The sequence below is a fragment of the Pelophylax lessonae genome, assembly GCF_965119305.1.
Source record: "Pelophylax lessonae genome assembly, chromosome: 1".
NCBI lineage: Eukaryota > Metazoa > Chordata > Amphibia > Anura > Ranidae > Pelophylax > Pelophylax lessonae.
This window is the reverse complement of record NC_138768.1, coordinates 493,648,724-493,663,628: the sequence shown is the minus strand read 5'-3', so window position 1 is coordinate 493,663,628 and position 14,905 is coordinate 493,648,724. Positions and strand designations below refer to the sequence as shown.

The window sequence follows — 14,905 nt, the reverse complement described above, 5'->3', positions numbered from 1 at the left end:
TGGAAATAGTCACAGCAGATGCAGGCAGCCCTTTCTTTGGTCCATCCGTGAGTACAAAAAGCGAATCAGACTTTCAAAAAGACTCAGTAGTTGCCAAGTACAACCTGATTGCCCAAACCACATCCAAAGTATGCAGTGCAAATTCCAAGGAGGGTAGCACAATGTCCTCATTTAACTGCTTAAGGACCGCCCGCCGCAGTTTTACTGGGGCAGGCAGCCGCTCCAGGGTGAATCGCCGTACAAGTATGGCGCTCGCTCTGAGTAGGCTAGGGGGCGAGTGCGCGGCGCCACCAGTGCGCTCCCACCCCCGCTCATCAGTGGGGAAGCCGATGCACGGCTCCGATTGCCGCCTGACACCCGCGATCGTTCCCCGCTGAGAGAGAAGGACAGTTGGCTGTTGTAAACACAGCCGACTGTTCTTCTCCCTGCAATGATCATAGAGCCCATGTGATCCTTCTATATAGGATCACATGTCTCTATGGTAATTTCAGAAGCCACGCCTCCCACAGTTAGAATTACTCCCCTAGGCTCATATTTAACTCCTTGATCACCCATGTTAACCCCTTCTTTGCCAATGTCATCATTACATTAACAGTAATAATGGACAAGGACAAGCTGGGTCGGTAACAGGAGACAGGAACTGGAATATCACAAGGATAACACACTGGAAGAGCCGAAGATTAACCAGCAACTAAAATCACTGGCAGGCTTCCTTATATAGGCCCAGGTAAATTGCTGGTAGTGCTGCTGGGTCCTAAAGTCCTTCTCCTGCCAAAGTGCTGATAGTGCTGCTGGGTCCTAGAGCCCTTCTCCTGGTGTTTGTGCCCTGACAAGTACACTCTGCAATGCATTGTAGAAACCACCACAGCGCTGGGGTAACACAGGTTAACTTCAGAGCTTTCTCAGATCATCCTCCTCTCCAAAATATTTAGTATGCAAAGTGGTCAGGTGGTGTTTGCCTCTCTCTGATTTGGCGGGTGTCAGAGAGGGGGCGTGGGCAGCCTTGTAAAGATGAAGATGGATATGGCAGGGCTCTCTTGAGCTGAACTCTGCAGCACATTTGAGGCTAGAGTGCATGAAAGCAGATGTACGTTTCTACTGTGCAATTTGGGCTCTCTGCAGCTCCATCTCTGGGGAAATGACAATAGCTGGGATCTTACCCTGTTGTTTTTTTGAGGGAGGGCGTGCAGCAGCCATTTCCAGAGACACACACACACACCTGGGTTTGTGTACTGAGCAAACCACACTGACGTCCCACCCTTCCCCCATACACAAAACATTCTACACATTCAAGGCTGTGTGAGAAGCCTCTGCTGTCAGCTGTGTCCTCAGCCTTTGACCATCTCTATCATGTCCGCAATTTCTGAACCCATCTTGTGCATCAAGTCCGCAATATGACCATCTTCTGCATCATGTCCGCAATCTCTGACTATCACCTGTATCATGTCCACAATCTGACAATCAACTGGATTATGGCCGCAATGTCTGACCATCTCCTGTATCATGTTCGCAGTCTCTGACTATCACCTGTATTCTGTCCGCACACTCTCTGACCATCTCCTGTATCAGTTTGATGGGATCTGCCTGGGTGGATGGTGTTTGGAGCATCTTTATCTGCTGATTGTTAAACTTTATGGCATACACATATTGCTATTGTGGTGTAGGATCTGGGCCTGCTGTCCCTCCATCTTGTTTCCTTTTGTTTCACTCTCTCCCTCCCTCCCTCTTTCTTTCCTTCACACCCTAGTACTTTTATTTTTTTCTCTTTCCCCCCCCCCCCCATCCCTTTCTCTCTCGTTACCTCTTTCTCTCTTCCTTCTCTCTCCATCCCTCTTTTACCTCAGACTCTATTTAACCACCCCCTTAGGACACGCCCACTATTAAGCATACTTTAAACCATGCCCAATTCATGTGCCACACTACCCATCTCCATCTAGGCCACATCTACAAATGAATGCCCCACCCCTAATTAAAATAAGACTGTCTACAGAAAAAAAAAGTGCCCCTATAAATTTTTTGAGAATGTAGTCAAATATGCATTGGGGTACCCGAGAAGAGGATTGGGGCTGCTCTATGCAAAAAAATTACACAAAGCAGGTAAGTATAACGTGAGTTTTTTTTTTTTTATATCACTTTAAATCATCACACACAACGTACTCTCTTAAAACACTGTTACCTCATCACTGTTAGAGTTTTCTTCCTCAGATGAAGAGACACTTTCTGGCTCCATTTCACTGGATGTATGTTTGGGAGGCTGTTGGAAAGTAAACAAAAGAGATAACAGGTTTGCCAAGAATATTCTTTGTGCCCAATCTATTTGGAATACATTAAAGAAATACTACAGGCAAGCACTGTAAAAATCATTATTGAAATGTAATGATCTTTTAAAATCGATCTGTTGTGTGCAAATGAATTAAAAAGTCCTTTGTACCTTATATTTGTTCAAAAGTGCTCCAGTCACATGATTTTATTTCCTCAGCTCCCTCAGTCTTTTACAGCAGCTGGGTGTGCCATTGCTCCCCAGCTGCTGGGCGTGTTCCAACATAAATAATTAATTTTAGAAAGTGACCGTCATTTGTAAGAAGTGTGCGTCTCTCTGTGTGGGTCCCATGTGCTGCTTTAGCCACATGCAGTAAGCATAACATACTTACCATGCCTACTTGCCTGCTTTTCCTCTCCCTCCCTCCCTCTCTCTCTCAGGAGCATTCCGTCCAGTTCTGGGCACCGGTCCTCAGGAAGGATGTGCTGGAACTGGAGAGAGCCCAGAGAAGGGCAACAAAACTAATTAGGGGAATGGAGGGCATCAGCTATGAGGAAAGACTACAAGCACTGAACTTATTCTCTCTGGAGAAGAGATGCTTGAGGGGGGATATGATATCAATGTACAAATACTGTACTGGGGATGACCCTAGCATAAGGAAAACACTATTCAGAGAAAGGGAATACAATAAGACACGTGGCCACTCACTAAAACTAGAGGGAAAACGGTTTAACCTTAAAATACGTAGGGGGTTCTTTACTGTCAGAGCAGTAAGGATGTGGAATTCTCTTCCACAAGCAGTAGTATCAGCAGGGAGCATTGATAGTTTCAAAAAACTATTAGATGGGCACCTTAAAGACCACAACATACAGGGGTATACAATGTACGGTTAAAAGCAAACACACACACACATCACAGGTTGAACTGGATGGACTGATGTCTTTTTCAACTTCACTATGTAACTAGGAAGCGGTTAGCCAAAACAAGGCTTTGAAGACAGGCTTTCTGACTAAGGAGAGGAGGGATGGGGGCAGTTATAATGAATAGTTGGCATGCCTGGGCAAGAGAGAAGGACAACAGTTTCAGATAACAGGAAATAGAGTGGTCAATGAAGAACAGGAAGAAGCTAATTGTCCAACTTCGATAAGACTTGCTAAGCTTCACAAGCAACTAGCCAAAAAATTAATAATATCAAAAGATATTTAACATACTATTAATAGGAAAAATTTCATTTTTAAATGGAATTTCCCTTTAACTTGAATAATGTACCAACTACATAAATATACATTAACTGTAATAGAGGATTAAAAACACACATCACATAAAGTTAGAGAGCATTGAATACAGATCTATTAAAAACAAACACAGAGCCCTTGTTAGCATTAAGGCCCCTTTCACACTATTGCAACGCAATTTTGCCGCGATTTCGCGGCGCGATTTTTGTCGCGATTTTGAAAGCATGGGCAAGGCTATATGCCTCAAAATGCATTAAAATCGTGGCAAAGTAGTGCAGGAACTACTTTGAAGTCGGTGCGACTTCAAAACGCACTGATATGAATGGGGCTCATTGAAAATAATGGAAAACGACTTGTCATGCGATTTTGCGGTCCAAAATCATGGGACAAGTCGCACTAGTGTGAAAGGGGCCTAAAGAGAACTTCTATAATAGAAATTGATAAGCTATATACTGGTTTACCAAAACCAAAAATTTAGTACAACATTGTATATCGTAGCTCATCAATCCTTAGATGTGGTGATAGCATTAGTTTTCTTCTTTTTTTTTTTGGCTTTTTACCCTCTCTGTTTTCACCAGGTTATTTGGCCAGTAACACACCTCACCTTCTCCATTATAGTGCCCCCACTCTGGATGAAGGAGCACAGGGGCACCTTTGGACAGCTACACTGTCTAGAGGAAAAGGAATGTTAGATGAACTAGCAGATTTAGATACACTAACAAACTGAAGCCAAACTCCAGCTCACACAGCAATTACAGCAACATTTTATTTTTCCCATTTGAGGTAAAGGTGTTAAATAAATAAATAAAAGCAATAAATAAAAGCTATGATTATGTTAACCACTTGCCGACCGCTGCAAGTACATATACTGCGGTCAGCCCCGGCCAGGCAAAGTGACGTATGGGTACGTCAATAGCCTGTGAGCCAATAGCGGGCGGGCGCGCGCCTCCCGGAGGCACGCTCCCGCCCCGGCTCGTTCCCTAACAAGTCCGCGTGTGTGACCGGCGGACCCGATGCCCGCCGGTCACTCGCGATCGTCCGCCGTGAAGGGAGAAAGGCAGGCGGCAAATGTAAACAAAGCCGCCTGTCATTCTTCCCTGTGTAACAGCTATGTAGGACCGTTGATCTCTGCTGTTACATGTAAAGTCACATCCCTGCACAGTTAGAAACACGCCCCTAGGGACACACTTAACCCCTCCTTCCCCAATAAAGTTAACCCCCTTCCCTGCCAGTGTCATTTTTACAGTACCAGTGCATATGTATAGCACTGATTACTGTAGTAATGTCACTGGTACCCCCAAAAGTGTCAAAAATGTCAGTCAAGGGTCCAATCTGTCCGCCGCAATGTCGCAGTCCCGCAAAAAAACCCCCCCCCAAAAAAAAAACTCAGATCGCCGCCATTACTCGTTAAAAAAAAAAGACAAAAATCTTTCCCTTTAGTTAGTAAACGCAATAACTTTTGCGCAAACCAATCAAAATATGCTTTTTGCGATTTTTAACCGAACATATTTAGCAGAAAACAAATTGGCCAAAAATGTTAAAAAATTTTGATTTTTACATTTTTGGGGGGGGGGGGGGGGATTTCATATAAAAAATGTGAAAAATAGTTATTTTTGCAAAATTTACGCTCTTTTTATGTTTATAGCGCATGATCAAAAAAATTGCACAGGTGATCAAATACCACCAAAAGAAATCTCTGTTTGTGGGGAAAAAAAAGGACGTCAAATTAGTTTAGGTACAGCGTCGCACGACCGCGCAATTGTCCGTTAAAGTCACGTAGTGCCGAATCGCAAAATAGGGCCTGGTCAGGAAGGGGGTAAAATCTTCCGGGGCTTAAGTGGTTAAAGCTGAACTCTTTTCACTAGAACTGAATGGAATGATCAATTGCAACATAGATCATACCTCTGTACCAGGTTGCTCTGTTCCTTCCACAGCCACTTCCTGCAGCAGCTAAAGTCTAACACTCTGCAAATTATGTAACTTCCTTCACAGCTCTGGGGGTGAGTGGGATTTAATTAGCATTCAATGCCAACCAGTTACCCCTGCAGGAAGAGTCCAAACTTCCCAAGTCCCACTTCACAGATCACAGCATTATTCAATTAGACCAGTGTCTCAACTCCAGTCCTCAGGCAGGGCACACTAACAGGCCAGATTTTAAGAATTACTTTGGGGAGATGCAGACTAGAATACTGCAATCACTGAGCAGCAAATGATATCACCTGTGATGTATTTCAGTTTTCTTGCAAACCTGGCCTGTTAGTGTGCCCCCTGAAGACCGGAGGTGAGAAACACTGACTTAGACAACACCTTCATATACAGCAGGTTTTAAAAGCTAGCAGTGCTACTGCTGGGCAGGATTGAATGGATCACAATTAGAATACAATCTGCCCAGTTACATTATGCCAACCAGTGTGAACAGGGAGAGGCCCACTCCCCAGATCCTGCCCTCCCAGAGAACTGCTCTCTGTGAACTAATACATTTACATATGAAGGAAACATTTTTATAACATCCCATAGCTCCTCCTCTGTAGTCTTGAAGTAAGCCATTATTCTTTGGCATGCTTAACCACTTTAGGACCGCGCGCGGTAATACTACTGCGGCAGTGCGGCACGATACCGCTCAGCCACGTAGTATTAACGTGATGCGCGATCGCGGCTCCAGAGCGCGCTCCCGCGCGCCGCGGGTCCCGATCCCGATGGCATTCGGTAGGGAACCGATCAATCATCAGATACTGACCAATGATTTTTGGTCAGTGTCTGTAGATCGGTCCCCACCAATGGCAATCTGTCCCCTGTCTGTGTAATGTAAACACAGACAGGGGAAGTAATGTCACTGTCCCTCCTAAAGTCCTTTCGGTTCCAGGAGAGAGACAGAGACACACCAAAAACGTGAGTTTCCACCAACACTACACTGACACACCTCACATAGGCACATTTAACCCCTTCATCACCTCTGATCACCCACTGATCACCCCCAAACCCCTCACAGTGAACACTATATACAGTAGTATACAGATATTTTACTGATCACTGTATAAGTGTCACTTGTGAGCGTAGTTTGCGCCTGCGTTAGGCCCAAATAGGGTTAGGGTACCCGCCACCTATCCCCTAATAAAGTTTTTACCCCTTGATCAGCCCCAGTTAACCCCTTCACTACCTATTACTCTGTGCACTAAATACAGTATATAGGTAAATACTGATCACTGTATTTAGTGTCACTAGTGACCCTAATTTGCGCTTGCGCTAAGCCCATATAGGGTTAGGGCACCCGCCACCTATTCCCTAATAAACTTTTAACCGCTTGATCTTCCCCAGTTAACCCCTTCACTCCATATAAAACAGTGCACTAATATATACAGTATATCAGATAACTACTGATCACTGTATTTAGTGTCACTGGTGACCCTAATTTGCGCTTGCGCTAGGCCCAAATAAGTTTAGGCCACCCGCCATCTATCCTCTATAAAGGTTTAACCCCTTGATCTCCCCCAGTTTAACCCCTTCACTTCCCTGTCACAGTGTTCACTATATACAGTGATTACCGATCACTGTATTAGCGTCACGGGTGACACAACTTAGGCTAGCTAGTTAGCGTCAGGGTCCCACTACACCACCGTTACTTAGCGTCAGTTAGAGTCAAGTACACTAACACACACACACCACACCACAGTTACTAGTATAGTGTTTGAACAGATCAATATCTGATCTGATCAGAACTATACTAGCGTCCTCATAATTTAGTGTTCCCCAAACGCAGTGTTTGCACAATCAGCACTGATTCCTGCTTGCACCTGCGTTTAGCCCCCCTGCCCAGTCCACCTTACCCAGGCAAGTGTAGTAATCAATAGATTACTGACACTTCCAAAAAACACATCACACAAAACCGCTGCGTTAGCAGAGTCAGGCCTGATCTCTGTTAGCACTAGCAGTTTTTCTTTGTAGCGACCAAATAGTCCTCGACAACCAGGTGCTTTTATTACCTAGTAGTCGCACTACTGTACCGGTAAATTTAGTTACTAAAATGACAAAACGTTGGTACAGTGGTGAAGAGGTCTACGAAATGCTGACCGCTGCACGTGAGAGCGATGGGGAAGCCTCACTGTCAGAATCAGGGTCAGTATACGAACCAGATGACAGCAGCGGCTCCCTGACAGATAGCTCCGACAGAGGGGTCCCTGCTAGGGTCAGGCGTACCCGACCCCATTCTGGAGTTGTTGACTTGCAAGAACTGGAGGTTTCTGGTATGCAGCAGAGTGCCAGTACTAGTGCCGCTCACACTTCTCGTGAACTGGCAAGCACGAGCGGCCTAGTACACCCTGGACCTTCAACCAGCACTGCAGTATCACCTGGTGACGTGGCGAGTCACCTGAGTGCAGTTGAAGCTGGTGCGGTGGCTAGCCCGAGTAGTGGCCCGCAGCCACCACGTATCCGAAGACAGGCCCGTAGAGCCCATAGTGTCCTCCCTGAAGCGCTGGCATAGCCTAATTGGCAGCCCACAGATTCCACAGCGCCAGTACTTCCCCCATTCACCGCCCAACCCGGAATCCAAGTGGAAACAGCTGGTTTTAATCCCATAAACTTTTTTGAGCTGTTTTTCACTGAAGATCTTTTCAGATCTATTGTGGACCAATCAAATTTGTACGCTCAACAATTCATCGCCGCCAACCCAAATTCACCCCTTGCCAGACCATTCGCCTGGAATCCTATTACGATTCAGGAGTTTAAAACCTATCTGGGCCTTTCCTTCAACACGGGCATTACAAGAAAGAATGAATTGCGGTTATATTGGTCCACTGACCCAATTCATCAAATGTACGTGTTCTCTGCTGTTATGTCCAGGGCTAGATACCAACAAATATTTCGGTTCATGCATTTCAACGACAATGAACTCTGTCGTCCTCGGGGAGACCCTGAATATGATCGGCTCCACAAAATTCGGCCCCTCATAGACCACTTCAATCAGCGGTTCGCAGCCTTGTTTACCCCCCAACAAGATGTCTGCGTTGACGAGTCCCTGATTAAGTTTACTGGTCGCCTTGCTATCAAACAGTACCTCCCCAGCAAGCGTGCCAGATACGGGGTCAAGTTGTATAAGCTTTGTGACAGGGCCACAGGCTATACAGTTAATTTCCGTGTCTATGAGGGAAAAGATAGCACTGTGGAGCCCCCCGACTGCCCAGGCTACATAGGGAGCAGCGGCAAGATAGTTTGGGACTTGGTGTCACCCTTATTCGGAAAGGGGTACCACTTGTACGTGGACAATTTCTATTCAAGCGTGCCACTTTTTAGACACCTCTATCAATTGCAAATTGGCGCTTGTGGCACCGTGCGATCTAATCGCCGGGGCTTCCCCCAACGGCTAGTGAATGCCCCACTGAGCTCGGGGGAGAGAGCCTGCTTGAGGTGCGATGAATTGCTTGCAGTGAAGTGGAGGGACAAACGAAACGTTTACGTGCTGTCCTCCATTCACCCAGACACGGCAGTCCAAATTACTACGGTCACCGGTGTTGTTGTTGAGAAACCCCTCTGTGTCCACGACTATAACCGTAAAATGGGAGGGGTGGACTTCAACGACCAGATGATGGGACCGTACTTAATTGCCCGTAAGGCCAGACGCTGGTACAAAAAAGTGTCTGTATACCTATTTCAATTGGCTGTTTACAACGCTTTTGTCTTATACAAATCGTCTGCTGGAACATTATCCTTCTTTCAATTCCAAGAAGAGATAATCAGAGCCCTTCTGTATTCAGCTGGTGCTCCTGCCCAACTTCCCCAACCAGATGCAGTGAGCCGGCTGCATGAGAGGCATTTTCCGCAATACCTCCCGAGTACCCCTACCAAACGATACCCCCAAAAAAGATGCCGTGTCTGCAGCAAGCGCGGATTTAGGCGTGACACCCGGAATTATTGTCCCGACTGTCTTGACCGACCTGGTCTTTGCCACGGTGACTGTTTCCGTCGCTACCACACACTAGTGGATTATTAGCATAGGGTACAGCACGGCACAGTTTAGGGCACATTTACACAGGGTCTCAAAAGATGTTCGATGGCTATCGTCATTTTGAGAGACCCGAACCTGGAACTCGACGTTTGAAGAAGAAAAAAAAAAATACATAAAAGCCAAAAATAGTTGTCGTCTCAGTCATTTTTTATGTTCTTCTACACTTCCTATGTACTTTTAATGTACTTTGTTTGTTTTTCATTCTTTTGTGACCTGTTTCTCTTGCAGGTACTCGTCGGCTACCACGCATTGATTTCATATATTCTGACACAAACAGTGTTTGCGCTCAGCATACATGGATACCTTTGCTGATAGCAGCTGTGGTGATTTTCTGATTTCAGCACTGCAGTTAAAATCCTATTTTGGTATACGTGGATAGTGTCGTGTATACCCATCATTAAATTCAGTAGGTGGTTGTTTGGGCGGTTAATGATGAGTAATACTACGCATTATTCCTGTGCTTATTTCTGATAGGTTCTCTTTTTTTTGTTCAGCCCACAGGCTGCATGAAAAAAAAAAAACCTATATGCCAAACAAAGACCAGCAATGTACTGGTACGTTGCTGGACTTTGAGTGGTTATATCAGGATGATGCCTGCAGATTTAGGCATCATCTTGGTATCGTTTTTTACAGCAAGCGGTCGGCTTACATGTAAAAGCAATCCTAGTGGATAATTGGCCGCTAGACTGCTTTTACATGCAGTGGGAGGGGACTCTCCCCCCCCCCTCCTGCCGCCTTCCGCTGCCTTCCACGGTTTTTCTCGGGCTCTCCTGTCCCACCGGTTAACCCGAGAGTGCAGCCGGTGGTTCAATTATCTAACCATAGAGCTGATTGGAGAGGAGAATGGCTCCAATCATCTCTATGGCCTAAGATGCCGGAGGCTACGAGCATTTCATGACTTCTTTTTCGCCAGAAATAAACAGCGCCATTGGGAAATTGGGAAAGTATTTTATCACACCAATTTTGGTATGGTCAGATGCGTTAAGGTCAGAGGAAAGATCTAGAGTATAAAAGACCCCAATTTTTTTTAAAAAGAGTACCTGTCACTACAGATTGCTATCAAAGAGGAAATTTAAATTCACCGTGATAACAATAAAAATGATTAAAGAAAAAAAAATGAAAGAAAAGGTGTCAAAATAACATAAGAAAGCAAATTAAAAAAAAAAAAAAAATAAAGCCCCCCTGTCCCCCCGTGCTTGCGCGCAAATGCGCGCACAAGCGTTGGTCTAGTGTCATATGTAAACCGCAATTTCAGCATGCATGTGAGGTATCGCCGTGAACGCCAGGTCGAGGGCAGCAATTGTTGTGGTAGACCTCCTCTGTAAGTCCAAAGTGGTAACCTGTAAAGACTTTTAAAGGCTTTTAAAACCGTACGTAGTTTGTTGCCGCGGCACGGGCGTGCGCAATTTTTAAAGCATGTCATGTTAGGTGTCTATGAACTCGGCATAAGATCATCTTTTAAATTTTACCAAACAATTTGGAATTATATAGTGTATTTCTGCATTAAAAATAAAAAAAGTGTTTTTTTTTTTACGCAAAAATTGCGTTTGGAAAATGTGTGCGCAAATACCGTGTAACAAAAAAAATTGCAACATCCACCATTTTGTTCTGTAGGGCCTCTGCTTTAAAAAAATATATAATGTTTGGGGGTTCAAAGTAATTTTCTTGTGAAAAAAATATATTTTTTCATGTAAACAAAAACTCACAGAAAAGGCTTGGTTTTCAAGTGGTTAGAAGAGTGGGTGATGTGTTGCTAAAATTGAGCATAAAATGCCAGGACTGTTCAAACACCCCCCAAATTACCCCTTTTTGGAAAGTAGACACCCAAAGCTATTTGCTGAGAGGCATATTGAGTCCATGGAGTATTTTATATTTTGCCCTAAGTTTCAGGAAAATGACAATTTGTTTTTTTTTTTTTTTACACAAAGTTGTCACTAAATAATATATTGCTCACGCATGCCATGGGTATATGTGAAATGACACCCCAAAATACATTCTGCTGCTTCTCCGGAGTACAGGGATACCCCATGTGTGAGACTTTTTGTCAGTCTAGCCGCATACAGGACCCGGAAAACCAATCCGCACCTTCTGGCTTTCTAAGGGCGTAAATTGTTGATCTCACTCCTTACTACCTATCACACTTTTGAAGGCCATGAAATGCCAAAATGGCACAAAACCCCCCCCCAAATGACCCCATTTTGCAAAGTAGACACTCCAAGCTATTAGATGAGAGGCATGATGAGTCCATGGAATATGTTATATTTTGCCACAAGTTTCAGGAAAATTATTATTTTTTTTTTTTTTTTACACAAAGTTGTCAGTAAATGATATAATGCTCACACATGCCATGGGTATATGTGAAATGACACCTCAAAATACATTCTGCTGCTTCTCCCGAGTACAAGGATATCCCATGTGTGAGACTTTTTTGCAGTCTAGCCGCGTACAGGACCCGGAAAACCACTCCCCACCTTCAGGCTTTCTAAGGGCGTAAATTGTTGATCTCACTCCTTACTACCTATCACACTTTTGAAGGCCATGAAATGCCAAAATGGCACAAAACCCCCCCAAATGACCCCATTTTGCAAAGTAGACACTCCAAGCTATTAGATGAGAGGCATGATGAGTCCATGGAATATTTTATATTTTGCCACAAGTTTCAGGAAAATTATTTATTTATTTTTTTACACAAAGTTGTCAGTAAATGATATAATGCTCACACATGCCATGGGTATATGTGAAATGACACCCCAAAATACATTCTGCTGCTTCTCCTGAGTACAAGGATACCCCATGTGTGAGACTTTTTTGCAGTCTAGCCGCGTACAGGACCCGGAAAACCACTCCCCACCTTTCAGGCTTTCTAAGGGCGTAAATTGTTGATCTCACTCCTTACTACCTATCACACTTTTGAAGGCCATGAAACGCCAAGATGGCACAAAACCCCCCAAAATGACCCCATTTTGCAAAGTAGACACTCTAATCTATTTGCTGAGAGGCATGGTGAGTATTTTGCATCTCTCATTTTTTTTGGAAAATGAAGAAAAAACAGGAAAATGCATTTTTTTTCCTCTTTTTTCAATTTCCAAAACTTTGTGACAAAAAGTGAGATCTGCAAAACACCCAACATGCCTCTCTGCAAATAGCTTAGGGTGTCTACTTTCCGAAAAGGGGTCATTTGGGGGGGGGGGGGGGTTGTGCTGTCTTGGCATTTCATGGCCTCCGAAACTGTGATAGGTAGTCAGGAGTGAAATCAACAATTTACGCCCTTGGAAAGCCTGAAAGTGGGGGTTGGCTTTCGAGGACCTGTACTCGGCTAGACTGCAAAAAAGTCTCACATGTGGTATCCCTGTACTCAGGAGAAACAGCAGAATGTATTTTGGGGTGTCATTTCACATATACCCATGGCATGTGTGAGCAATATATCATTTAGTGACAACTTTGTGTAAAAAAACAAAAAAAAAAATAATAATAATATATTTCCCGGAACTTGTGGCAAAATATAAAATATTCCATGGACTCACCATGCCTCTCAGCAAATAGCTTGGGGTGTCTACTTTGCAAAATGGGGTCATTTGGGGGGGTTTTGTGCTATGTTGAAATTTCAGGGCCTCCGAAACTGTGATGGGTAGTCAGGAGTGAAATCAACAATTTACGCCATTAGAAAACCTAAAGATGGAGATTCATTTTCGGGGTCCCGTACACAGCTAGGCTCCCAAAAAGTCTCACACATGGGGTATCCCCATACTGAGGAGAAGCGGCAGAATGTATTTTGGGGTGTCATTCCACATATACCCATGTCATGTGTGAGAAATTTATCTTTTAGTGACAACTTTGTGTTAAAAAAAAAAATAAATAAATAAATTGTAATTTTCCCAAAACTTGTGGCAAAATATAAAATATTCCATGGACTCACCATGCCTCTCAGCAAATAGCTTGGGGTGTCTACTTTGCAAAATGGGGTCATTTGGGGGGTTTTGTGCTATCTTGAAATTTCAGGGCCTCCGAAACTGTGATGGGTAGTGAGGAGTAAAATCAAAAATTTACGCCATTAGAAAACCTAAAGATGGAGATTGATTTTCGGGGTCCCGTACACAGCTAGGCTCCCAAAAAGTCTCACATATGTGGTATCCCTGTACTCAGGAGAAGCAGCAGAATATATTTTGGGGTGTAATTACACATATACCCATGGCATGTGTGAGAAATTTATCTTTTAGTGACAACTTTGTGTTAAAAAAAAAAAAATTTTTTTTTTTATTCATTTTTCAAACACCTGTGACAAAAAAATTAAATATTCAATGAGCTCAACATGCCTCTCAGAACATTCCTTAGGATGTCTACTTTCCAAAAAGTGGTAATTTGGGGGGGTCTTGTACTGCCCTGCCATTTTAGCACTTCATGAATTGAGATAGGCAGTCAGAAATTAAAGCTGCGTAAAATTTCAGCATTTACACCATAGTTTGTAGACGCTATAACTTTTGCGCAAACCAATAAAAATACGCTCATTGAATTTTTTTTTGTCAAAGACATGTAGCTAAATATATTTTGGCCAAAAAAAAATGACAAATTGAGTATATTGGATATTTTTTAAAAGACAAAGTTGAAAATGTCATTTTTTTGCAAAATTTTCACTATTTTTTTATTAATATCGCAAAAAATAAAAAGCGCAGAGGTGATCAAATACCACCAAAAGAAAGCTCTGTTTGTGGGAAAAAAAGGACGTAAATTTAGTTTGGGTACCACATTGCATGACCGCACAATTGTCAGTTAAAGTCGCACAGTGCCGAAGCACAAAAAGTGGTCTGGACGGAAGACAACAAAATCCTACGGTTGTAAAGTGGTTAAAGAGAGGCATGACGCAGGAGGAGGTATAACATAGTTACACCTTTCACCACCCACATGAAGGCCCAGAAACAGTAACCCCTAGGGCCTACCAGCATAAACTCACAAAACTGGTACGAGTGACTCCCATAGCCAGCCCTGAAGCTGCAGAGGCTCAAAGGATCATGGGAGATGTGATTTCAAGACTAGCAAAGAAAGGAAGCACAAATTCAGATCACTTGGAAATTCAGCCAGGAGGAGCAGTAACATTACAGAAACCTGCTGTATACAGGGAAAGTAGGTAAGTTACACACAGACTGACAGGGGGATGTGCTTCATTTACATACACAATGCATCATTTGTTATTTTAGGGAGGAAAAAGCTGGAGTTCATCTTTAACCACTTGCCGACCGCAGCAAGTAAATATACTGCGGCGGTCAGCCCCGGCCAGGCAAAGTGACGTATATATACGTTACTAGTCTTCGCCGCTCTGGCGTGCGCGCGATCCAGCCGATGACTCGATTGGGTTCAGAACCGATCAGTCATAAGGTCCAGGTCAATAATTTTTTGGCCTGGACCTGTTGATCG

General features: G+C 43.9%; 1 protein-coding gene across 1 annotated transcript in view; it reads right to left on the bottom strand.

Annotated features, from left to right (window-relative positions):
- Positions 1 to 14,905, bottom strand: part of HDGFL2 (HDGF like 2) — a gene marked incomplete at its 3' end in the record, with an annotated part of 529,328 nt that overhangs the window by 427,255 nt on the left and 87,168 nt on the right. Inside the window, exon 5 of the mRNA XM_082254985.1 lies at positions 2,177 to 2,254. Within this exon, the coding sequence (XP_082111111.1) occupies positions 2,177 to 2,254 (78 nt within the window). The remainder of the gene's footprint in view (positions 1 to 2,176; positions 2,255 to 14,905) is intronic.